The sequence below is a fragment of the Ixodes scapularis genome, unplaced genomic scaffold (assembly GCF_016920785.2).
Source record: "Ixodes scapularis isolate PalLabHiFi unplaced genomic scaffold, ASM1692078v2 PGA_scaffold12__126_contigs__length_90152505, whole genome shotgun sequence".
Taxonomy (NCBI): domain Eukaryota; kingdom Metazoa; phylum Arthropoda; class Arachnida; order Ixodida; family Ixodidae; genus Ixodes; species Ixodes scapularis.
Window position 1 is genome coordinate 21,104,165 of NW_024609838.1, and position 25,851 is coordinate 21,130,015.

A 25,851-nucleotide genomic window follows, 5' to 3' on the forward strand; every position below is an offset into this window, starting at 1 on the left:
CAGGAAATAATTTTCCATCTTCCAGAAACGTTAAAGCAGTCGTCAACGGTGAAAAACTCTGTTGCCCGAGATTCCCGATTGCCCAGTTGCGCCCGATCTGCACATACAGCAAGGTGGCGTTGCCCAAAGGAGATTGGGGAATAGTGTGCCAATGCTCCAAGCATAGCTCATTTCCTGCGACACTCTATTCTTTGTGGGCATTTTGGCGCTTAGCGCAGAGTGGTTGCAAATGATGATGGCTACAATGAAAGGATGAGACTTCCTGACCTTTAGATACAATGTTAAAAAACTAAAATATTTTTTTTTTACATTTCTGGAGAACGGAAAAGCACTTTCTGCAGTTTCACTTTTTTGCTCCCAAGTCTCGGTTGTGAGAGATGTCGAATGTTTAGCTCTCGCCCGCGCATTCTTCGTCATTTCTTTTTTACAGTTCGGATAACCGGCAACCGTGATTTTAGACTTACAGGATGGCTAAAGTGTTGCGACTCCCAAGCATAGCTTGTTTGGCGGCTTTAGGCGACACCATTAGTACTGCACCCTCGTTTGCCTGCGGCACGTTTGGTGCTCCTTTACGTGGGGTCCTGACTCTGCGCACGGTCTCGGCGACCGATTTTGATCCCAGCTTTTTTGCTGAGCGCACCTCGCTCACGTCTCGGGTTTTGCGGCGCATTTGCATTTCAGTACCTTGGGAATCTCGTGAAGCTCACTTACTTGGACGCCAGCCGGAACCGGATCTCATACGTTGCGGAAGAAATCGAGCACCTGGCGGTGCTCTCCGATCTCACGCTCACCGCCAACAAGTTGCAAAAGGTTCCGGAGACCCTGGGTAGCGTATCCCACCCTTCCCCTCTCTGCACTGACGAACGTGCTCACGTGTGCGCAAGCCCGAAAGTTTTGTTTTTAATTAATTCTTTCCCGTCGTCCATTTCAGGCTGTCTTCAAAGCTTGACAACGTTGCGACTGGACGACAATCACTTAGCTACCCTGCCGGACAGCATTGGACAGTAAGCGCCACCCTTTTTGCCCGTGTTGGGAGTGTGTGCCTTCGGGTGGAACCGATTGCCGACCACCGGGCATTTCACTTGCTTCTCTGTGCAAATTGTCATTGGATGTTCCCATTGCCATTGACAGGAATAAATTTGTAGCTACCTATATCCATGCGCATAGAGTGGGGTTAGGTGATAAAGTGAAAAGGAGGTGATTCGTTGGTTCGGCTAGTGCGTTGCTCCCACCGCACTGTCAGCTTACGGCTGAACGAAGTATTGTGATCGCTGTAAACTGTGTGTATCTAAGCCCCCACTGTTGTAAAGGCTGGTTGGAGGTTGGATGGACCAGAGCCGTATATGGGGAGAGTTTGGTCAGTCTATGATCTCGCCGCCGTAACGCTCTCCTCCCGAGTGAGCCAATCAGCACGCGGCGCAGAGCGAGAGGTATGAGCGCATGCGCGTGAACTCCCGGCTGCTCCCAGCTGAGTGGGGAGGGCCACCATTTTCGTTCATTCTCCCGGCGGAATGCGTGGGATCGACATCTAAATCTAGATTGTTTCCTTTTATATCGCTGGCTCTGGCAAGAAAATGACATACTGTTATTCCTGGGTGGGTTAAAAAGCTAATAAATGAAGATTTTTCGGCGTATGGCCACAAACTTTTGTTCAGGCGAAAAAGAAGTCGGCCCGTAGCAGACGACGCGTAGCCTCAGCAGTGCTCTTCTCCGACCAGTCTCGGACAGCGTTGCGAAAAAATGGTGGTCTTCTCTTCTCTGCTCCGTTCTTTCTTCTCTCTTGCTCCTTCGGCGCTCTCCTCCCTTTCATTTAATTTTCTCCTCTCCGACGCCTTCATCGCCACACCCACTGGCCAAACTCTCCCAATATACGTCTCTGGGATGGACAAGCCATCCCAGAGACGTACATACAGCGTCATGTGGCACATGACGCTGTATGGGAAAGATTGTGACGGGACATAAGGTATTTGGTTAGTTGGTTGAGCAAGCAACAGGAGGAGAACGCTCTCTTCCCGTTGCTGTTTCACGCGAGCATGCTCGCTGGAGTGATGCACTCTTGAGCCTGGGTTGTGTTTTGTCAGGTTGTGCAAGCTGGAAGAGCTGATAATCAATGGTAATGAGATTGACTCTCTACCTTCTACGGTGGGACTACTACGGAGTCTTTCAATACTCATCGCCGACGACAACCTCTTGGAGGACCTGCCACCTGAGGTAAAGTTTTTCCTCCTTTTTTTTGTTCTGCATCTGGGGACCTTACGGTGAAGCTACCATTAGCTAAACTACTGTAGTTGTTCCTATTATAGTATCAAGGTTATAAAGGAAATGTGCAACTTCTTATTTTCTGTTGAACAACCTAGGCCTGTACATTACCTGTCTTTTTGGCCCTTAACATCAAGCAGATCACAGGCGTGGTCCAGTTGCGCCATTTGCGTCATTTTGATGATTTCCCCCTTTCCTGTGCCTTGCGCGCCCAAAGAGAAAAACTGTGCCGAAGCGAACAAAGCTGCGAATGAATTGGCTTTTCTTGTCTGTCAATTGTGGCGAATCCATTGGGGTTTGGCCCTCACAATCCAATCCAGGTTTCCGGCTCCGCGGCACTGTGGCATTGTTTCACAGGTTTCGCACCAATTCTACTGACATCCCTAACACAGCATAGTTTTAACAGTTTCAGTTGCATTTCGAAGCCCACTACTGAAGATTAGCAAGCACAAGTAATTTTTTTTTTCTGCTTGCTCACATAGCGTGACATAGCTTTATAGGAATGTGCTTACACATGGTTCCCATTTCGTTAGCATGCTTGGTCGGGACTGCTGGGTTACCAATTGTTGCCTTTTTTCAGATCAAATAATGTAAATCCTTGATCGCACTACTCGTTAAAATGTCTATACATTAGAGAAAACCCAGAATATTTTATTGATTATTTGCTCGTTTCAGGTGATAAGACTTTGTGTATTGCCAATTCACCTCTCGATCTAGAGCAGGGGTTTTGAAACCCCGGCCGGCAGAGCTGCTCCGTCCGGCCTGCAGATGGCCGCTGTCTTTCCAGTGGTGCCCGGCCCGCGGCCCAATGCTACAAATGCAAAAATAAAAACGCGTAAAAAAAAGAAAGGGAAAAAAAAAGGCGGCGTTGCGACGTGCTAAGTTCGAGCGAAGATATAAAAAAAGAATGAGAAAATCTGCATCAAAACACGGGTTCTCTCGCCATAGTCTTTGTTGTACATTGTCATCAGTGGCATCTTTATATTCATAGTTCCCTGTCTGATGTCTGTGTAACTATGATCTGTGTCATAACTCCTGTATATTCTCATCATCAAATCTAGCATTCTCACTCTTTTGTCCTGTGTTAATATATGCACTTTGATTTATGCCTGGTGAGTTTTCTGGGTCACAATTACTTTGTAATGTCATAATTAGCTACACATTGCATGTAAAAATAAAGTATATATGTATCAATCACCTTGCATTTCTCTTTGTTTTTAATTTTTGTATTGAAATGCTTGACTTATTTATTTATTTATTATTTCCTCATTTATGTCATCTTATCTATTTTCTGACCCTGGAGACTGCAACAGGTCCCCAATCCGGCCCCTAATCCAAAACGTAGAAGCCTAATCTAAAGTTAAATTGGTACTCTACATCGACTTCTCAATGGTTATATCTAGTTTGCACGCTTGCATCAATCCTGCTACGATATGTAATTAAAAGAAATTAAAAGAAAACATGAATCTGACTCTTTATGGTGCAGCCTCATAGCAGTTGAAGGGAAATTTGACTACAGTTGGTGATAGGTTAAGAGCAAAGTAAATGCTCCTCCCACCTCTTTCCACTTTTGCAGAGCGAACGCTGGAGGGGACCTCCTCTCCATCGTTTGTTCTTCAAAAGTGGAAAGGGTAGGAAGGAGCTTCCACTTCACTTTTAAACTGTCACCAACCATAGTACAGTATAACTGCTAACTTTGCGTTTTTATTGGGCATTACGTAACTGATCGCATGAATGCATGCTGACATCACTAATAGGAAACTGCACCGAAATACTCCAAACTTTTGTATGTGCTGCTCCAGTGCTGCTCCGAAAAGAGATTTTTTCTGATATGAAGGCGCTCTATAAAGTGATTTTTTCTGTTCCAAAAATTTCTCCAAACTCAAAGCTGGCTCGAGCACCACTGAGATCACAACATAGACATCAGTTTACCTTAATACCCATTTTCATTTGCACCAGTGTGTTTAAATACAGTTTGTTCCTTGCACCGTTAATGACTCTCCTTACCACTTGAATTAATTTTTGACACTAACCTCATTCAATGTCTAGACTGCCCTGAGTTAAGGATAGTGATAAGCATAAGTCTACATAGGTAGTTATTTGTATAGATGACATTGTTTTTATGCAACAAGGCATGGAAGTTGGGCTAGTTGGTGCATAATGAAAACTTGGAAAGAGTGCAAAATACACGAAGTATAAGAACACGAAGTGAACAAACACAATGCTGACTGGCAACTGAAGTTTATTCCTGCAAGGAACAGAAAGAAAAACATAAAAGAAGCAAGATAGATAAACAATAATCAATTTTCAGGCTCATGATCTAACCTTGTGGCAGTTCTGGTTGACGTATAGTAGTCATATTTTCCACGTGCTACAGTCCTTATTTTTTCTTCTTTGTCTAACAGTGCTCCTACTTGGGCCACAAATGGCCTGTAGTATTCTCTGAAAAAAATCAAAATTAAAGCAAGAAAAATCACCTGTCTTGGGCTTTCTGTCAACTGGAGTGAAGGTGCAGTGGCTCTTGATTAGATTTTCAATGAGCAGCACTTCCTATCCTAATTTAGGGAGGATATTGTGACATCTTGTCACGTGATGCCGTGGCGATTTCCTCGATAAATATAGTGGGGAAATGAATGTCGCCTGGTGTTGGGTCACGTCGGGTAACCGCGTCACGTGACCCGAGGTCACATGACGTTGACTTTCCCGCTTAACCTGTGGTCGCACGACACTCATACACCCCGTGATATTACGACATTATGCAATCAAATTGACGCAAGCAAAAAAAAACCTGTAAGAAGGCTCTTAATTAAAACTGTCCCTTTAAAATGGGGACTGCTCAAGAATTGTTTGGTCACAAGTATAATGCCTGGATCGCTTCTCGGATTGGCGTGTTTCATGTCCAAAAAAATGGTCTCTTGATTTCTGCTTGATGGTGTCACAGAAGTGTCACATGGTCACCGGCTGCGACCCCGGCGGTGTCACAGCAGCAGTGGCAGAGGTAGCAGACACCCGTTCTACTGCAGGTTGCTCTCCAGCTCTACAGTCACGAAAACTTTTTCTGTCGGGAATGTATACGTCCAGCCATCGGGATCACGACGTTTGACAGCATGACGCTCCGGCTTTTGCTACACCATTTGAGTCCACTTCGGGGCCACTTTTGGAGCACAAACGGAATAGAACTCCAAACAGACTGGTCAAGGACGCGTTGCAGGCGCCGTAGTTACGAGAGTCTGGAGGGGACCGGCAGGTCCTAACTCCAAGGCCCCTTGTGCGTCGGTTTCAGATCGGGAGCTGCGGGAAGCTGCGGGTGTTGTCTCTGCGCGACAACCGCCTCTGCAACGTGCCGGATGAGCTGGGCCACCTAGGGGCGCTGCGGGTCGTGAACCTGAGCGGGAACCAGCTGCGCCACCTGCCGGTCAGCCTCGCCAAGCTCGGGGGCCTCCACGCCCTCTGGCTCTCGCAGAACCAGGTGAGCGTAGAAAAACCGGGGGTTCCCGAACTTTTCGGTCTCTAGAAGATCTTGCCTGTCTTGGCTAATAACCAAAAAAAACCCTAAAAAAATATATCAACATTTGTGTTTACACAGCGTAGGGTCGGTCTGCCTTTGAGGTGCAGCGACGCTTTTTTAAGCTGTACAGTAATACATTGGGGGGAGCGCCAACCCCACTTCCACTGAAAACTGGGTTAATCTAGACATGGGCACTTGTCCGGTCAAATCGGACACTTAAAGTATAATTTGCCGAATTCCCAGGTTTGGGAAATGTTAATAGTAGTTGGTGCTTGAACGAAGTAGATGCTTCTGCTGTATTTTACGGTAGGTGATAAAGTCGGCCAGTGCAGTATACCTGCCAGCCTGGAGCCTTTCACGTGCATTATGCAGTAGTGATAAGTGACTGCACGCCGGTCTATGCTCATCCAAATCAAAACGGGTAGTGTGGGGATCGAACCCAGGACCCTGGGGTTCTGCGGTGTGTTAACGCACTTGGCCACCAACCCCCTCCCCCCCACTTCCCCGAAAAAGAGCCCTTACCGGTCTCAACACCGATACAGTAAAGCAGTTCGGGAGCCTACGCAGCTTGCAAACTGTGACGAGCATAGGAAGGAGTGTTTGACACATAGTTGTGCATCAATGAGTGGCTTAGATCTGCTGAAATACAGTCTAAACTCGTTATAACAGACTATGGTTTTGACCAAGATTTCGGTCTGTTGTAAAAGGAGTATGTTGTATGCAGATATGAATTGAGTCAATGGTATGTAGAGGAAAACCAACCGAACTTTACAAATCGGTATGTTATATCCAAATGTGGTGTTGTGTTGTAACGAGGCCTGTTGTAATGAGCTTAGACTGTAGTGCTTAATTTTGGAACACAAATTACTTAGAAGCCGTGAAGAAAATTGGAAGCTCGGAAAACGCGAAGGTACTCTGGGGGGGGGCCAGCACAAAAGCACCCGATGTCAAAAGCCCCGTGTCAAATGCCCCGCGGCACACGCCCCAGCCTTTTTGCCCCAGTTTCAGAAGCCCATGACGCGAATTCCTTGTGTCAGGTGGCCAGGTCCTCAACGCGAAGGCAGAGCATTCTGCTTCTAAGTAAGAGACAGTAAGTGTGCGTGCAAGCTTGTGTAACATAATCATGCCATACCCAACACTCAAGTAAGCAATAACTGAATACAGCTTCCCGTTTTTCAGGCATGCGCTATACACATTTACATCTTGTGACATTAGAAGTAAGAGCAAACTGAAAATGCGTGTCACTGGCAAAACATTTAAAGCTACAGTTTCTATGAATAAGCATGTAACCGAAGCTTTCGTCGACTCTGAAGCACGCGCGGATTACAGTTCCGACGAAGTGGGTTCTGTCAAAACTGTTAACTCGCAGCTCATGGCACCATACTCATTACAAATAGAGCATCAATCACCAGTTCCATTCCTCTTTCGCCGTTGTAAGAATATTTGTATCATTCTAGGTAGATAAAGCCTATAATTCTACGTCTGAGTATGCCTCTATGACGGTGGAGTGCATCGTTGGTTATGCAGATTTATGCAATTGGCCACTTGTATATATATCATTCCAAGTTCTTCTGCAGTTCAAGTTAACCTTATTTTGTTGTTTCTTTAACTTAAAAGCCCCTTAGTAGACCCTCAATGGATTGGGTTGATACATAAAACAATGCTTGTTGAAACGCGAAGAGGGTGGGACGGGGAGAGTGAGGATGGGGCTTTTGGCATGGGTGGAACACAGGGTGGGGTAATTGAACGTGGAGTTTTCGAAACATGGTGGCTAATGATGTGGGGCTTTTGAGACAGGGATTCTGCACGCGGGGCAATACGCCTCGCAAGTGGGCTCATTTTCGTCTTCTGCGCATGAGAAAGGAAGTAGCGGTGACGTCAGAACGCCAGGCCCTGATTGGCTGATCGCGACCCCCTATCTGAGCATCGTCTGCTCCTTTGCAACGTCGTCTGCTCGCAACGTCGTCTGCGTCTGTCTTACCTTTCCTGCGACTTTCGGAACTCTTTACGAGCGAGCTCGACTTCGCCTTTCAGAGAGGGCAGACGAAATAACCCGAGCGGTACATTGTTTTTGTCTAACAACTAGCAGACGCGCATCAAGGAGGGAAGTCAAAGGAATCACTGGCGAGGTGTCCCGAGGCGACGAGGTTTGTTTGCTAAGAACCGAGAGGTAAGCTTGTTAGTGCCCGCAAGTTTCCTCCCAAATACTTTTTCCCTCCTTTCGTGTGCGGCGAGACCCCTCATTCTTTAACGGCGTCGGCGGGTTGGCGCAGTTAACGTCGTCTGCTTTACGTCTGCTAGTCAAAGCGATGGCTGCTTTACCTTTCCTGCGTCTGTCGGAGATTCACCGCTTTTTCACCGGCGAGAGCCACCGTTGCCTCGGGAAACAAGGAGATAACAAGAGGAAGAAATTGACCTCTTAATCTAAAATGGAGGTCAGCGATCAAAGTATATTACGGGAAGGGTTCACAAGGGTCGCGCGGGCATATTCCATTCAGCACGCCAGCCGGTCATGGGCAGACAGTCGCGGAGTGCCTGCTAGGCCTAACTGCCGTGCTCGCTTGGTCGCGTTCAGTGGAATCGTGGCCGTTGGAGCTTTTCCCGGGTGTTTGTGGATCCAGCGTTCTTGCTCGTCGTGGTCTGTTTCAAGTGCTTTTTACTTTTTTCTTGCTGGTTGAAGTCGGGACGCGTGAGAAGCGCACGTAAAAAATAAACGTCCGCGGGTCGTCGCGACCGCGACGCTGTCGGCCATGCTGATTTGATCGTAAGAAAAGACAGCTTCGGAGCTGTCGTAGGATTTCGTCGTGACCTGCGCAAAACGTACGAAAATTTCGTTTCGTGAATACGAATTTGTTCTTAAGTTTTGTCTTACGCACATTTTTGGCGTAAGATCGTTTCGTGAATCTGGTCTCTGCACTTCTGATAGTCGCAGGAAAGGTAAGACAGACGCAGACGACGTTGCGAGCAGACGACGTTGCAAGGGAGCAGACGACGCTCAGATAGGGGGTCGCGATCAGCCAATCAGGGCTCGGCGTTCTGACGTCACCGCTAACCCCTGCGCAAGAAGCAGACGAACTTGTTCTCCGCATTGTGCTGCACCCCTCTGGGGAACTCCGATGTTCCTTAGAACCCAGTTTGAGAACCCATGGTCTAGATTGGGGTGTCTTAGAGGTTTTTAAACTGGGTTATTTAGAGTATCCAGTATACTTGCTTGTTGGTGATGTGCTTTCCCCTTGCCTGTTTGTTGTACAGTGAAATATCACTTGAACAAACTTTGAAGGACCCAAAAAAAAAAGTTTGAATAAGTGAAAGTTCACTCAACTGAGTGCATTGGACACAATAAAAGTTTTACTGGGGATTTCTACAGAAGTTTGTTCAGCTCGAGTTAGTTCAGGCGATATTTCACTGTAGGTGGAAGTTTGTTTTAAGTAGAAGTTTTCTGCTATAATGAACTTCTGCTAATGACAAGCGCACATTTAAATTTTGAACAGATGGCTATATTTTTTTTGTTCCAAACGACCGATTCCAGCGCATGCTGGAAGAGCAGCCATCGAAGAGTGTGATGCATCCCGAGCACACTCATGACGTTGTGCTTAGCTTAACGGACACGGCTATAGGGAGGCTGACGTGGTTGTGAACTTAGCCACGTGGTGGCATCAACGCATTACAACCTGACCGTTTGGGATGGCCAATGACTGGTTCTGTAATGCCAGCAGAGTCGAAAAAGCGACTCACCTCAGCTTTCGCCTCGCCTCTCCCCGCTTCCGGCAGGAGTTGAATATGTGCGGCAGAAAAGGATAATCCGGTTTGGCCAAGTTCGCAAGGCTCGCACGTCCGCAGCTTGTCGGCGTACTTCAGCGGAGCGGTGCTGCTTTTATGGAAAAAGGGACGTAACAACATTCCAAGTAGCTCTGGGAGCATTCACCAGGTGCAGTCTGGTAATCGGTTTATTAGTCTTAAATAATGTTTGGTGTCTTTTTGAACAAAAAATTGCTGCTTCTGTGGTGTGGCCAGAACATGGTTGACATTTAGACAAAAAAAGAGGCGCTAGTACCCCTTTAGGCAACAGTTTGTTATAAGCACAAGTTTATTATAAGCAGAAGTTTGTTATAAGCCAGAGCTTGTTATAAGCAGGCATTTGTTATAAGCAGAAATTTGTTATAAGCAGGAGTTATAAACAGGAGTGTGCTGTGAGCAGAAGTTTGTTTTAAGTGTGTCATTTTGGCAGACGAAACCACTGGTGCTGCTCCAGTCTGATCTGGACCGAGAGACCGGCCAGAGGGTGCTCACCTGCTTCCTGCTTCCCCAGGAGTCGCCATCTGCTCACGGAGAAAAGCCCGGTGAGCTTGGGCAGTGCGCCTCTCTATGAATATTTTTGGGGCGTTCCGTCCGGTCTTAGAACGAAAATTCAAGTGGACAACAGTGAAAAAAAAGACTTCTCACAGTTTGTTTTAAACTGTGACTGCCAAATGCAGAGGATTAAGCCACCATAATCCAATCCAGAGTCTACGGGTTGAATATATTTTTGTAAGTGCAGCCTCCGGATGCCACCATTTTGCTGCTGGCACATATATTAGACATAGCCTTATCTTCTAGATTTGCTAAAGCATGTCCATGGTTGCCAGATTGATTGTTATTTTGAATGTTTCCTCATCTACTCTGTCCAGACTAATTTAAAGGGAGGGATCAAGGAAAGGAAGCCATGTTTTTGGTTCCGCATAAATAAACTATGCATTGCAGAAAGCTGGAACTCCGTGAGGATGTGATGCTAGCGGTGGTGATAAAATGCGAAAGTTTAAGCATGTGACATTACCTCAATCAAAAGATTAAAAAAAAAAATAAAAGACGTTTACAATTTCCTGTAATGTCGAATTAGAGCGCAGCTCTTGAGGAAAAGGAGGAGGAGGGAGGAGATGAAGAGGGCTCGTTGCATCATGGGACGTTTCCCATAATGCAATGCGCGGGGCTCTCGTGACGTCATTCGTGACCTTCGTGACATCACGTGTGAGGTCATTATGGGAAACGTCCCATAATGTAACATGCGAGTCACCCGTGAGCTTCCCATAATGCACTGCACGGTTACGCCGACAGCGACGCCGCTCAAGCTGGAAACGGGTGCATAAGAGCTGGACTCTAAAACAAAAACTCTCGATGAGCCAATGTCCACTGTGGCCTAATATTCATCAGTTTGAAATTTGAGATTGTGAGGACATGTAGCAGTTATGGCAGTGAAAAATCTTGTCTGCAGGAAAGAGAATATTGTCTTTTCGAGCTGACAAGTTGTTTTCACGGAAATAAATGCTACAGGCACCTACAATCTCAAATATTGATACGGTGCAAATTAGGCTTAGGTGGGCGTCGGCTCTTGGAGAATTCTTGTTTTTCTTTTTGTATATTTTTATCTATCTGGCGTCATGTGCTCAAGTTTTCGCATTTTATCACCACCACTAGCATCACTTTCTCAGTGAGTTTCAGCTTTATGCGATTCGTGGTTTGTTTATGTGGGCTGAAACACCTGGTTTAATTTTCTCGATCTCACCCTGTAGATTATTATGAACTGTAATTATTTTAAGAAATATGGAGATTGTATTTATATTTGTTGGTTCAGAATGTAACTTGTGTAGTATGTGAAGGCAATGTGGCGGTAATTGTTGCACGGGACAGGCTCGGAAGAGCTGTTTTTTGTTAACAGAACTCCGTGTTCTTTGTCTCCAAAGTGAAAAAACCTTCCAATCATTGTCTTTGCGAGGATATGGTTTTCAATCGAATTTAGTTTTCAATCGAATTTTGTTTTAAAGTTTCAGGTCTGCGACTTGTTCTTTGTGGGTTCTTAACCGCAGTATGTACTGTAATAACAATACTCTAATTACTAAAGGGACAAGCATGTTCTTGAGGCGCTAACGTTCACCTTGTTTCCTCCAGATGTCGTTGAGGACGACAGCAGCGTGGTGCCGGGCGAGCGGAGAGGAACCATCACGTTTGCGTTCGACGTTGACGTTGATCGCCCCGTACGTTCGAAAGAGGTCTCTCATCTTGCATACTACCTTTCCTCGGGGGAATGCACGGGGACCTTCTCTACCTTTACGCTCACGGAGAGAAAGAAAATTTTGTAACGTAGGGTGCCGTGTCAGACTGTCGTAAGTCTTAGGTGCCCGTTCATGCAGTGTCTCACCGCACATTCTTCCCGCACGAATCGCACAATAAAGTCTGCGAGTTTGTACTGCCCCAATCCAATTCTCAGTTCTAGTTTGACTCGAAATTTAAAGGGAATGCCCTCACAGAGTTGTTGCACAAATTATGTTGGTTGTTTCTGCAGTGCATCTTTGTTGGTTCTTGAAGTAAGGTTCTATTTTTCTTTCTTTACCATAATCAGGATCTGTCAAATTTTTAGTAAATGTTTTAGTATTTCTTAGTTTCCAAGTTGTTAGGAAAGCACTCTCGTAATTAGCACATTCCGGCTTCTGGCCCACTAATACACTGGGCACAGCACAGTCCTTCACAATTCCCTTCCTTTCTAATTTGTGGCTTATTTGTTTAGATTGATTTGTGTTGCACCACCACAAACTTCTGTGTTGCACCGCCACAAACTTTAAATAAAAAGTTGCCCAGTCTGAACGCCTGTTCACACATGCACCATGGTGCGAACTCGGCGCTATAGACATGGCAGGCTGACTTTGTGCTAAGCGCTGCGATGCATGTGAGAATCGGCCTTAAGAAGTAAGAATGAATGGACTCATGTTGGCTTCAAAGTTTGTTTGTTTGTTCCGCTTCCCCCCCCTCTCGCAGGGCCGACTGGTCCGCTCGCCCACGCCGTACCCGAAAGAGCTCAAGGCGCGTGCTCGGCACGTCAGGAATCTCCGTAGGCAGATGAACGGTGACGTGGTTGGCCCTGGGGCCGTCGTGGTTTCGCAGGTGATGATCCTCTCATTCTCGTGAAAACTTTACCTTGTAACTCTGTTCGGTAGCATGTGAACACGACAAGCATATCCGGACAGCTTAAAAAAAGAAAGTTTCGCTGTGCATGAGCCCATGCTGCGAGATATTTGTTTGAGAAGCCTAAACACCCGCTCATGAATTTCGGTAAAAGACTTTTTTTTTTTTAATTTGATTGATTTATTGATTGAAGAGACTTATTTTGCATGAAAATGAGGTTGTATGCCCCGAGACGAGGGGAGGGGTGTGTGTTTGGTTGTAAGGTGGGATAGATGACTATTTTATTGCTATTAGATGAATGAATGCCAGACTTCTTGATGAACTCCACCAGGGGATCCAGAATCTCCTTTAGGGTTTGTGCTTCCAGTGTCGTCAGTTTGTCTCGCGCGGGCAGTTGCTCTCACGCCGCGTCCTTCGACGCCTCCGTATCATGCTGGCGTATCGAACCGGGTTCGGCTACGACGTTAGAAAGGTTCGGTGCGCTTCCCTAATCTTTTAGGAATAGAATGATCACTTTTTGCACTGTCTACTTTAGAGGCCGACTCGTAAGGCAGAAGGTAGAACACCATTTTCCCCCTTCTTCTCGCTTCCCTCGTCAAGAACCTCCCCGCCGTCGTAATCCTGCCAGTGTCTGTAGTCATCTGTCCTCAGGGACAATCGTCAGCACGTCCCGACACGCCCGGTTCTTTCCCGCAGCCAACGTCGCGGATGGAAGGGTTCGGGCGACCCGAAGCTGCCCCCCTCGAGCGGACCCCCCCCGACCCCCAAGTGAGGGAGGCCAAGGTGGTCCACCCGTCCCCCCCCACCACCCAGGACCTCGCGCAGGTCCACGTCGACACGGTAAGCTCCGGGGGCCACCCTACGGCGCCCCGCGGAACACCTTAGGTGGCAGGCAGTCACGATCGAAGCGGCGACGGCAGATCCTCGGCGACTGGTTCGTTTCGTGCGGCACAATCGTCGGAAGCAAAAGGAAAGGTTCTTGTGGTCGCTGGCAGAATGAGAACGGCAGGGTGTGTCTTCCGCATTATGCCTTCCACCTTGCGGTGCACAAGACGCTGAAGCACCATCAAAGGCACAAAACTCGAGGCGGGTCGACTGAATCTCCTCCCCGTCTTTGCCACCTTGTCGGTGGCCATAGCTACGACGTTTCTTTCGAAGAGTGCGTCACATGGGTTTTCTTCTTTCGGCATCTTAACGTGGGCGCTGAGGGAGGTCAGAATTGTCAGACCGAACATCTGTGCAGCTATAACGGAGTTCTTATGAGTCACAGTATTTACTCTTGCTGGTTTATACTTGTGTCTGCATTTTATTCATTTTTTATTGATTTTATTTATGAATTTTAGCAGTTTCGTAGGAGTGGTTGCAGGATACAAAACAGCAAAAAGCATTGGTGCACCAACAAAACAATTAGCTAAAGTGCAACTCAATAGCATCCGCAAAGCGATTGAAAGTTGTCAAAGTCAGAGTGGTATTATTTAAGTTATTCTACTCTTGAATTGCCCGAGGGAAGAAAGAAAATTAAAGCAGTCATCTTTTATACCTGTATCGCGTTATTGCTCGGCAATGATTTAGTCATGAGGACCTGGACCATAGAGGTTTTAAGTAATTGGAGCTCTCTATGATAGTTGTGGTGGGGTCTGCAGTGACGCAAAGTTTGAGAAGCGCTGATTTTTAAGGCAGTGGCTATGCTCTGAAAAGGTTCTGCTGTAGTAGCAAGAAGACACAAAAGACGTGAGTCGGTGGCTGCGACATGCAGTTGGTACTGTTCTTAATGCGACGGTTACAGTATGTTTGTTTCAACTTGGGAAGGCCACACAGAAATGGAGCACAGTCGTGACATTTTGCACTGCTGTATGCACCAGCGCACACCTGATACCTGCCAGTACTGATTCTTCACTGGCTTGCTGGTGAAATTTATAGTGCACTAATATTGAATGTTGCAATCTTTATCCCTAACACTTGGTGTCCATGTCTTGCCACTGATCACCGATTAGCACTACCATGTCTGTCAGTTCTCTTCAGGTATGCTGCCGCTTGTGAAAGGCTTACTGCTTTTTGTGCTAGCTTTGGTGGTGCTGTACTTTTCTTTGTGCTCGCTCTTTGGGCTTTCAACGTCAATATTCTCTCCTGGACTTGAGGTGACTCGCTTTCAAGCTTGGTGTTTGTGCCTAGGAGAGTTCAGTTGTGCAGTGACTTAACGTTGTATCGCAAGGAAGTGGAGCAAGATGACTTTACTAATCTGTGAAACCCCGTGGGTCCTAACCATTCTTAGTGGAGTGAAGAGGTAATATTAAGAGGCAGTGGAAAAAAAAACAACAGAAAAGGTATCTTTGAAATGAAATGGCTAGTACCACCCTTCTCAGTTTCTCATTAGTGCTTCCAACTAATGATGCACATGTTATACTCTTGAAAATTTAACAAGTATCTACTACTTCTATTTAATCCTGTGGAGCTTGTAATCAAGTGCACTTGTGTGTGTGTGTGTGTGTGTGTGGGGTGTGTCCGTAGAAAATGTATGCACCGGGCGTTGCTCGCAAAAATTGTGCTCCAAGCATGCAGGCAAAGTTTTCATCTCAAGTTTGGGGCAAAACTGGGATGGGGCACAAACAGATTGTGAAGGAAACGAAGGAATCTAAGTTTTATATTCTTACATCGTCCCTTTTTTTCGTGACAATGTGATCGGCATTGTTTTTGTACACAACGGGTGCCATTGCGAACATGTTGGTTTATCTGACATCATTTTACAGGGGCCTGTTACATTTATTCTTTTAATGTGAAACATTCTTTGGCTAGATGTTCGGCATTTCGTAAAGCCCAGATAAAAGCGTGGCCGCGAGGCTCGACTCTGATTGGTTGACGGTTAGAAGAGAAGGAGTGAGCTGCTCAATGCTGATTGGTTAACGGGGACTTCATATGACTAGAAAGAGGAGGGGTGAGGTAGGCGAGGAGGAACTCGACCACCTGTGCGCACTGAGGGAGAGGATCTCAAGAGTGTGGAAGACTCTGGAAGATCGCCAGGTTTATTAGCCCCATTAGCAGTAGTATATAGTAGCTTCATTCTAGGAACAGCTATCAAGTGCACACATGGCACGTGTTAAACTACCCGATGAAGAGCGCCGTGAATGTAGGCGTCATACGTCTGGAAACTCGGAGTATGGAAAAACGTTTGTGAAGCCAAAATGTTTCATGTACGCAACACAATTGCCTAGGAATTCGCCATAATTTTTTTTTTGTTTTTTTGTTATGATATTTAATGTTGTGAAGAGACCACTTATATTCGAGCAATCTTGGATTAAATCAAGAACTTAATTTGTGCAAGCCACATCCAGTGCACGCATTTTCACGGCCGCACCCCACGTGTCTGTGTGTGCACGCTTTTGCACGCGCAGCGCCGCGTTGACGTTGTGCGCATTCTCCCCTCCCCCTCCACCGTCCTGCCACCCCCTCTCTTGTAGCATGACCTCACCATAAGGCATCGGGACGCGAGTCTCGCAACGGCGGAGGAATACCCTTGCCGCCAGACCCCGCACAACATGTTCACAACCACCAACAACAACATTGCCATGTGCACCGACCTAGGTAAAGCGACTTCCGATGCAGGACGGTTCTCTTGCACCATGTTGGAAAGTGCGTCTTGTACCACGTCGCATTGTCTGTGTCCTAACATCGAGGAAGAGATAGTGTGATTTCAGTTCGTAATTCTTAGTTGTGCCCTTTCTCTTAAACCCGCTTCTATATTCTGTTTCACCTCACACTGGAAAAATTCGGTGTGCAATAAATAATTTTCAGTTTATTCCCTCTCATCATGCATAAATGTGAATACAGCTTGTTTTTTTGCTTTTTTTTTTTTTGTTTTTGCTGGTATTTTTTGGAAAAAATGCCCTAGCTAATCTAGCGCTTCGGGCGTGTCATGCGACTCTGTGCCCCACGTCTTTCTCGGCACACATCCAAAATGTCACGTGACGCTCATGCAACATTTTTTTATTAATTCGGTTGCTTTTTAATTTTAGAAAAAAAACAAACATACAAATTTATATACATTGGCTGAACAGGATAAGTAGCCAGTAGCTAGTGACAGATCATTTTAAGCACACAGAAATGAAGCGACAAATCGAAGCGTTGAGCGAACTAAGGGGGGACATGGCCTGCGAGGGTCAACTTTTGAACCATTGTCTCAAATTGATTCAAACTTTCAGGTTGAATTGAATGCCATTAGGATTGATGACATCTAAAGTTTCAGTCTTATAGGCCAATTCTACGACATAATATGCTTAACAAGCTCCAGAAAAAAGTTACTTTATTAGGAAATGTATTTAAAAAATATAATAATTGCAACCCATAAAATGTTTGGTTTAATGTGAAGTAGAATACCCATAGTGCAAGTTAAGGTGAAAATTAAATATAGAAAATGCAATTCTAGAGAAAAACAACAACACCCAAAAAGAGCAAATGATTTTCACAGAGAACTGCATTTTAAAATATTCAGTTTTTGTCGTGAAGAATTTAGCTTTCTCAGATTATGAGTACCTTAACTTGTTCCTCAGAAAATTTCACTCCAGGACACCACTGAATGAAATCTTCACACTTTCAAAATGTCCAATGATACATTTCCTCATACCACATTTCCTGCCAAAAAGTGAAACTGAGAAAAATGCAGTTGAAGTTTCAACTTTAGGTTTCTTACTTTTCTTTGAGACCGAGGTAGGTGAAATTCACCTGGTGCGTTGTCAGCACCTTCCTCATTGAGGCTCCCTTGTTCCCCTGGCAATAGCTACCAGTTTGTGTTCTTTGTAGGCACGCTAGCTTTTGTAGCAGGCATACCTTCCCAGATAAACTGGCAAGAACTAAGAGGCAAATCGCACTAAAGAAGAGCAGCAAAGTAGGAATAGGATCTGAAGTGGAAGATACTCTAAAAGAGTGTTACTGAAGATGACACACTATCACGTAACTGGGAATGACGAATCGTAAACCCTGTTTCAGTTCTCAACCAATAAGATTTCCCATACCAAGTTTTCAGAATTTTTTCTGTTTGGATGTATTGGGTATTCCTGGCCATTGATACTTGTAAACCTGGAAAGCTTCTACGGGCTAAATCTAGAGTAAATGGCACTTCCAATGGGGGCAAGATGTTCTAGCTATGTTAAATAAGTATGAAGCAGCGCTAAATAGAAAACACAAAAAACTTGCTCCCTGCTGACTGGGAGGGCTGCCGACCTGTCGAAAATAATTTATTGCGAGTCAAGTCAAGCACATGGGCCCTAAAAGTATGCATTACCTATCTAGGTCAATGATAAATGCACTTACTATATCATAGAACAGTGACTCTCAACCATTGATGTTTTGCGGACCCCTCGTGGATCGGCGGGGATGATGGAGGACCCCGCTCGTGGTAAGGGGAAGGGAAAGCTATCGGTTATTTACAATAATGGTTTAATGAATTAATATAACTATAGGCTAGTGAGAAGTAGACTTCTCTCATTGGCGTACAAACAAGAAAACTCACTCAAAAATTTAAATGTTTCTTCTCAATCTAAAAAAAAAAAAAAAAATGCCCACTTTTGTTGTTGGGTTTGACTGATGAGGCACAGCTTCGCGGACCCCAAAGGGTCCGTGGACCCCATTTGAGAACAACTGTCATAGAACATAAGAAACATCTCTAATAAAACAGGACTTTCGATTTTATAGCTTAGTACATTCGTAGGTAACAGATAAAAATTTTGCGCTAAATATTATTTATATATTTATCGCATCACTTAGTCACAATGTATTATAATGAACTTTATAAATCATTAGTAATATAGTCTCAAATCTTTTACCCAGACGTCTTTTACACTCCCCCCAGTAGGGACAGTTGTGGCTGGGAAAACGTCTTAAGTGCTGCATTGGACTGGCTTCATTGGTTCGGGGCATGGTTCATTGTGAGGTGAAATGGAGTATAGTGTGTTTGGTAACCCCCTCGCTGACCGCTTTTTCTCGCAACTATACTACCCTCTAAGTGTTCTTGTAACTCTAATTTATAACTACTACCATAAGTCATTATGTGTGGTGCCAATGTCCGGGGACCCTCTTTTGCCTCGTAACGAAAATAGTGATTCTAAGTAGGGGTGTGCGAATAATGGTTTGAATCGAATAGCGCAATGTCATCCTTAACTTCTGCACTGCTGAAAGAACCGACTATCTTTCATTTCCCTTGCATTGTCAAGGCTATGAATGATGCAGCGCTATTTGACTCAAACCACTATTCGCACAACCCTAATTCTAAGGCATATATCGAGAGCTTGTTCATGTTCAGTCTTACTTCACTTGGCTTGTGGCTATATACTACTATCTGGAAATTGTAACATGTGGGGAGTGGGTACCTGCTCTGGCCAGATTTATGCACACTTTCTGTAGTTAGGTTATTTTTAAAAATTTAGAAAAAAGAAAACGTAAGTGTTGGCATAAGCATAGGTGCAGGCTTGGTATTGAGCAATTACCCGCTCCATGTGTCAGTTGTGCTTTTGCAGGAAACTTGGGCAACATCATTCTTTCATAAATCAGTGACTACGCAGGAATAGAAAAGTGCAACAGTAGCTTCTCTTAGACTTGAAGAGCAAAGAGAAATGTGTCCAGATTACTACCTTGAAATACCAAGCATGTGCATAAGTCACTATAAATGCCCACCCACTACTCTAGAAACGTTTCAGAACTAAGGACTATGAGGTGCCCACCCCAGGCTTCTGAGCCCATCTAACTAGGTAACCCAGGTGCTCCTGCTCATCAGTTGCTTATCTAAGCACCCCAGTGCAGAGTAGTGAATCCATTTCTATCAGTGCCCCTTCCGTATTTTTGCACTTGGACCTAAAAAGCATCCATCACCCAATTTTTCGAGATTGTCTTCCAATTTTGGGTGGGCACCTGCTCGATATTATATGGAATGTATGAGGTAATAGCTTTTGCGTTGTATCTTAGGTCTGTCTGTCCCCGCCTTTCCCCCGTGGTCTCGCAGAAACCGTCAAGTCCCTAGCCAGCCAGCCCTGCCAGAGTCCTCCCCTCAGCAGCATCGTCACGCGAAATCCAGCACCTTCCCCGGACCTTCATCAGCTTCATCATCAGCATCTTCAGCAACACCCGGGGGCACCACATGCAGCAGCTCACCAGCAAGAACAACAACAACATCAACAGCAACTACTTCTACTACAGCATGAGCAACAGCAGCAGGCACATCATCACCCCGCACAACCGCACGCCACGGCACACCATCCCACGCCGCATCAACACCAGACGTTGCCGCGGCAGCAGGTGGCACCGCACCGCGCGTCGCCGCAACAGCAGCACCACCAGGCGTCCTGGGAAGACACTCAGCGGCAGTATGAGCGTGGAGTCGACTCAGCCTACCAGCACCACGAACCGCAGCATGCGGCCAAGCCCCACCCGCACTCTCACCCGTTCGAGAAGTTCGCCGTCGCGGGATCTCGCGGAAGCCTCGTCGAAAAGTTCCAGCACCGCCTCGTGGTGTCGGCGGAAGACTCGGTCGACCAGCAGGGCTACAAGAGCGACCAGGAGACGTACGTTCAGCAACCCGGGAAGAGCGGCACGCCTGCAAGAGGCTACCACGACGGCTACTCGAGCGACTGGGATGCGTCGGCCACCCTTCCGCGCGGATTCTCGCTGTCGCGGCCGCCCGACGTCGTGCCGGGCTACTTCCGCCAGTGCCCGGCGTCCCCCGGGAGGACGCTTCCGCGGAGGGGCTCGAGTCCGGTGTCGCCGCGGATGTGCACGAGGTCACCGCGAAAGATGGCGGCGTTTGCGGTGCAGGCGCCACACCCGCTGAGGCCTGCACCCGCCGCGCTGGAGGGTGCGGCGGAGGGGGCGGCGCCGTTCCTGCTGCCACAGTACTGTGGGGACCTGCGGACGTCCAAGGAAGGCTACAGCCTGCCCGTGAGAAGGGGCCCGCCGCCGGCCGACTGGGCCCGTGAGTATGGTCGTCGCGCGTCCTTACAGGCGCTTGTTGCGTTTGGGACGTGTCCTGTCGAATGTGCTATTGAGTCGTGTCTGGTCCTGTTGTTGTCTCAGTACAGACTGGCTAGTTGGACATGAACGACAGGTACCATCCACTTTTGTTTGTGAACAAACCTACATTTTTGTGCATGCCTCGCAACACTCTGTTCTTCGTACATACTATTTCTCCATCTTTAGTAAAGCGAAACGGACCAATCCTAGTAAAGAGATGCTCAGATGTCGACAGAATTACCGTAATATCACGAGTCATTGCCCACCCCCTGGCACCTGAGATTCATAAAAAAAAAGTGGGGTGGGCCATGTATCGGTGTGTAAGTACAAAAAAAAGTTTAAAAAAAGTTAAACAAAACACTAATTGTTTTTGCACATATCTAGCGCGGTTACATGAGAGGTACATTAAACTCAAAACTCGAATTAGTTTCATTGTTTTATGCAAGAAGGGCTCACAAAAGAATGTTTGACTATAGCAAGGGCCGTTTGCTTCCACACATGCAATGAACAGCACCGATCAGCATGCAGCGCGAATGCTTGTTCCGTGAAAGCATGTTTCTTACTACGCTATGTTCTCTTCACTAGAAAAAAAAGTAAACAAGAAAAAAGAAAAACCAACCAGGCGGAACGAGCGAACGAGCAAGCAAGCAGGCGAAAGAAGCGACGAAGAGCAATGCTGGGGGAAGCGGGAAAGTCGGCGGTCACGTTGGCAAATACTTTGGTGTCGGGCCAAGTTGGGCACCTTGTTAATCACAAGGAGCAGGCAGGCTCTTGTGCAACTTTTTGTTTCATGCATACATGTGTGTGTCTGTGCACGACATGCCATCAATGCAGGTTGAGGCGGTATTGCTGCGTGGCGTGGATGGCACTACGAACGCAGAGCTCGAAAAGGAACGCTTTACGAATGTCTGCGTGTGGCATTCCAGCAAATCATTATTTACCTGTTGGCTTTGTCTCAAACATTGCACAACCTCACCAACCACGGTTGCAATGTTTAAGAAGAAGGAGCGGGTTCGCGGCGATTTCAATGGAGACGGACTTTGACCTTACACATCACGATTACATTCCAGGAAATGGGGCGTTCGCTGACCTCGCGATCCCTGGATGGGTTAATGCTTGTGTTACCTTGGGTTATGTTACCAGCTTATGTTGTGAGCAAAACAGTTTCATTTTGTTATCTTTATTGTTTTTCTTTTGCACGCATGTACGCCGACTTCAGGGTCACGGAAATCGGGGAGGAAATGCGTGAACAAAGTAAAGTGTCTTTCCCTCCTTCGTTTTACTTTGTCACGAACGTCCTCCAACTGTAAGGCCCGTGGCTGCATCATTCGGGTAGGATGAATGTTTGCAGAGTCCACGTTGGGGTATTTGTAGGGGTGGGCGATCACTCTGGGTTATTTTGGAAATCGATATTCGCCCAAAAAGTGGGCTGGGCGATGTCTCGGGATATTACGGTAAGTATAAACCACATGTAAATGATTTGGTGAGCGACAAGACGAGCGACGGCGACCCACTTCACGCCGCCTGGTCAGTCGTGCGACGAGGCAAACAGCATGAAAGCGACGGGTGGAAGCGACCAAGGTGATGAGCCACGTTTTCTAGAAATCCAAAAACCGAGCGACGCAACGAGCGACAGTGAGAGATCTTCGTCGCTCATCGCTGACTCTCGTCACTGTCGCCGCTGCTCATCTCATCGCTCGCTGAATCACATATGGTCCAGCTTTTAGTGTCAACAGTTTATACAGAAACATTCCACTCTTGGAGGAATGTACTGCCACAAAGAAAGCAGCCATATATTAGGCCGAAAGTCACTGACGAATGTACCTAAATTGTTCGCATCACCTGGTAGGAAGTTTCTAGGGCGGACTCACTTATTGACCGGCGATTTAAATGATTCCTATCACAAACTGGCCAACTGCTACAAGAACTACAGAAAAGCATGCCTTGCCTGTTCCTCTCTGTTTAACCCATACATCCCAATGCAGTTTGTACGAATCATTGTAAATCTTGAGCTCACTCGAGTTCGGGAGTTTTGCGTGCCAGGCCGCAAAAGTCGTTGCCTTTTTCTGATCCGCAGCGCCAGAGCGCCTTGCACCCCGCGCGGAGGACGAAGACCTGGCTCCGTCCCAATCCAGCTCGTCTCTGGCATCGTCCGGCTGCCTCCCAGGCGAAGACCTGTCCCTGTCCAGCCTCAACTCGGTGACCCCGGACAGCGGGCCATCCCCGACCACCCCCTGCTTCCAGGTGCCCGAAGAGGAAGAGGAAGAAGAGGAAGAGGCACCGCCGCTGCCCCCGAGGCCGCGCGGAGACTCTTCGAGCGCCCCCGTGCCGCCGCCCAAGCCGGACTTCCTGCTCCAGCGTAGCGTGTCGTGCAAGTCCGCCGACCTGCCGCTCGTTCACGTACGTGTCGGTTACTGCGTCTAAACCTCGGTAATATCGGTTACACCCAGGGTTCCGTGTTTTCAGTAAGTACCAATGAACCCGGAAAACAAACTTCCTCGGGTTGGTTTTATCGAAATCGGGGAAAACCGAAAGACACCAAATCGGGGCTCTCCTTGAATAAGAAAAGCTTTCAGCCTTTTCACTCTGGTGAAGAAGGAAGAGCAGCAGAGCTGTAGCTTCTGTTCTCGGTGGTGGCTTTCCAGGCGAGCAATCTGCTCTTCTTTCGCAAGAGAATCTGAAGCGCTCAACGCAGTGGAACTTTAGGTGATAGCAACCTAGCGGCGGTTGCTGAACCATTCGCGCTGCTGTGCTCATTGCCACTCATTCCATTCCTGCTCTTCTTCCTCCAAAAAAATGTTGCCGCCATCTATGATCGATGGCAGCAACTAGTTGTCTAGTTGCCGAGGCTGGAAAGGTTGCCGCGATCTATGAGCGACGGCGGCAGACAGACAACCGGCAAACACAACACTCTGTGGACAGCTACCGCCATCTATGAGCGACGGCAGCAGCCAGAGTGTTGTGTCGACCACGGGCAACGTTACTAAAACACTCAGTTGAGAAACTCGCCTTCGAAACTTGGGCCGCTGGCGTCCACCGAGACCGAGCTAAATACGACAACAGCGTCACTCTTTATCATTTTTCTATACTGTGGTCACCTTGAGCTTTTAGAAAGCAACTTTTATTGGCGTTTAGTACAAAATGAGGGGCGCGTGATGTTTTCTAAAATCTTTAGTTTGCAAGGTTTTGCAGCACAATAGACTACTTCCATAAAGTCCTGCATGCGACACGGCGCGCGCTGCACTCTGGGAACTAGTTGGCCAGGGTATGAGAGTGCCATGGTTTCGATTTCGATCGACACTTCGAGAAGAGATTATACACAGAGCGTGAAGTATAGACAACCGTTGGTTTATGTTTTCTGATCCCTAGAGCGTCATCTGTGGTCTCTTCGAAGCTTTAGCACAAGCCCGAGACGTATAGCTTGTCTTAACGCACGCTTGTTGTATTTTTGTACTTGAGCCTTTCTGTTAGCGTTTCGAGGTATGGTGGATGAGCCAGTGCTGGGAATCTCGACGCTGCGAAGCTCGGGGATCTTGCTTGTTAATGAATCAGCAAGCTGTAGACACCAGTAAGTATGCATACATCGAGCTCGCGCCTTTACATTAGTGTTGTTGATCAGGAGGTTTGTTTTTTCGTGCTTCCATAGACGAAATATAACCTTTTGCAATTAATGTTTTTCTTAATACGCCTGAGTAAGCGAGGTAAAACTCGGAGGCGCCATTGAAAAGCTCCATTTGAACACACTTCTCATCGCTTATCTGTACTGCCCCGCAGCACTGCACGAATTGGTGAAATCCCCACCCGCTTGCATTTCACTAATATTCAACATCGCGTATACGCATAAAGTTATCCTGCAATCATATATGCACATTCGCACATACAAACCGTTTTAAAAAAAAAAAAAAAGTCGAGCACTTGTGTGAAGAATGTCGCACCATTCAGTGGAAGTGCACCGGACGGGCATGAACCCCGGTGCGCCAAACGAACGAAATTATTCAAAGCGCATTTGACGGTTGCTAATGGCCATAATATTTGTTATGTGTTTGCTTTCTTCCTCGCTGAGTATGCCAAGATAATATCAGACACACCGTTCAGGCACAGATCTTGAGCGTCAGTAAAAGGTCGTCCAAAAAGGCTTAGCGAGGAGTAGGGGACGCTTGTTAGGGCCTCCGTCGTAGCTAGCCGATCTCGGCGTTTGCGAAAACTTAATCTTATATCAGCGTAAAATTTGAGTGTGAGATATGTGATAACACGAGGAAGACATATCATAGTAACTTTTGTGCAGTAGTGAGGTCGAATTTATTGCGTTTCCTTAAAAGTTAATGCGCCAACGCTGGCTCAACTTGGATACTCCTGTGAGGATGTGGCCTGCTTTTCGCCCAACGAAGTAACAAGAAGCGGCCGTTTGGCACAAAAATTATGTGTAGGGTTCAAGGTGACCAAATTTCAGTTGTAGTTCACACACACTAGACGGGATTACTGACACGAGCTCAAAGATGCACTCGTGGGGTAAGGTGACTAAGCCACGTCTTACTACCTTTGCTTAAGACGCACGCACAATATCCGGTGTTTCAGGAACCAAGGAGAGTGCCCCGGTCTTCGTTTTTGTATCGGTCGAGAATGAGTGTATTGTACATTCGTGAAAAGTCAGATAGTCGAAAACGCAAGCAGCGCGTTCGGTCGCGGCGTGATAGCATGAGATGAAGCTGCTCAGTCGAAACCGAAACTGAGTGGCCAACTAGTTCCCAGGGTGCATTGCATGGTATTTCGCCGCGATGGGGCGCGTCGGTTTTGGAAGAAGCCTATTAATATTATTTTTATACAACCATGCCTCAGTGGTGCTTTCGGGTAGCGCGTCCCGACCTAGGTGCATTTTAACTTCAGTAGTAAGTCACGGCGCATCCGCTGGGGAGACGGGGGTGGCGCCCCTGTAGCCTCTTCCGCTTTATTTGTTTCGGCGCCAAAATGGCCGATTAAAGCCAAAATAGACGTTACGTGCAGTTCCTCGAGTGGCCGCTGCGGGAGAAATGGCGTCCCCTATCCCCAGCGGACATGTTTGTGACATTTCGAAAACATCCCGGTACCGATAAAGATATGTCCGATACAAGGGGTCCCAAAGAGAAAAGCAGCCTCACCGACAGTTGAGCGTGAGCTTTGTT

General features: G+C 46.8%; 1 protein-coding gene across 2 annotated transcripts in view; it reads left to right on the forward strand.

Moving 5' to 3' along the window:
• The window catches only part of LOC8043536 (protein lap1), a 47,393-nt gene that overhangs the window by 13,859 nt on the left and 7,683 nt on the right, over positions 1-25,851 (forward strand). Inside the window, exons 9-19 of one of the 2 annotated variants that reach the window (XM_029985539.4) lie at positions 682-826; positions 932-1,004; positions 2,082-2,211; positions 5,543-5,728; positions 9,996-10,107; positions 11,690-11,775; positions 12,554-12,679; positions 13,397-13,540; positions 16,156-16,279; positions 19,689-20,654; positions 22,770-23,092. In XM_029985539.4, coding sequence (XP_029841399.2) covers positions 682-826; positions 932-1,004; positions 2,082-2,211; positions 5,543-5,728; positions 9,996-10,107; positions 11,690-11,775; positions 12,554-12,679; positions 13,397-13,540; positions 16,156-16,279; positions 19,689-20,654; positions 22,770-23,092 — 2,415 coding nt within the window. Of the gene's footprint in view, positions 1-681; positions 827-931; positions 1,005-2,081; positions 2,212-5,542; positions 5,729-9,995; positions 10,108-11,689; positions 11,791-12,553; positions 12,680-13,396; positions 13,541-16,155; positions 16,280-19,688; positions 20,655-22,769; positions 23,093-25,851 lie in introns of both variants that reach the window. The other variant, XM_029985538.3, reaches the window with a different exon arrangement.